The sequence below is a fragment of the Tupaia chinensis genome, unplaced genomic scaffold (assembly GCF_000334495.1).
Source record: "Tupaia chinensis unplaced genomic scaffold, TupChi_1.0 Scaffold143622_1, whole genome shotgun sequence".
Taxonomy (NCBI): domain Eukaryota; kingdom Metazoa; phylum Chordata; class Mammalia; order Scandentia; family Tupaiidae; genus Tupaia; species Tupaia belangeri.
Window position 1 is genome coordinate 97,926 of NW_006203470.1, and position 512 is coordinate 98,437.

Genomic DNA, 512 nt, shown 5'->3' on the forward strand with positions numbered 1-512 from the left:
CCAGGACAGTCGGCCCAGCCCTTCAGGAGCAGGGGACCCACGGCTGCAGGAGGACCCAGGGGACTGGACAAGGAACCCTGGAGGTAAGGGCCACTTGCGGGCTGGAGGGCCCAGACATCAGCTGTCTCCTCTCCCACTCCTGGGGGCAGATGGTGACCCTCACGGTCCCCTGTCAGGCAGAGGAGTCAGGTGTTGGGGACTGTCACTGTGCGAAGAGAGCCAGCCACGTAGGGCATGCTTAATCAGAACTCGATGACTGTGACAGACTGGTGCTCGTGGGGCCAGAAGTTCCAGAGAGACGGGAAGATGGTAGGGAGGGGACAAGACCAAGAAACAGGAGATGGCCTTCTAGCCCAGAGACACTCTTGGCATGATTGTGATTTGGGGGTCCCACCATGTTACTGGGCAGGGTGTGCATAGCTGGGGCCTGGAAATCCCACTGTGTCTGGGCAGGGCGGGGTAGCCAGGACCCAGGACCCGGGAGTCCCACTGTGTCTGGGCAGGGTGGGGTA

General features: G+C 61.7%; 1 protein-coding gene across 1 annotated transcript in view; it reads left to right on the forward strand.

Annotated features, from left to right (window-relative positions):
- The window catches only part of KRABD3 (KRAB domain containing 3), a 23,234-nt gene that overhangs the window by 8,995 nt on the left and 13,727 nt on the right, over positions 1-512 (forward strand). The window contains exon 9 of the mRNA XM_027766666.1: positions 5-83. Coding sequence (XP_027622467.1) covers positions 5-83 — 79 coding nt within the window. The remainder of the gene's footprint in view (positions 1-4; positions 84-512) is intronic.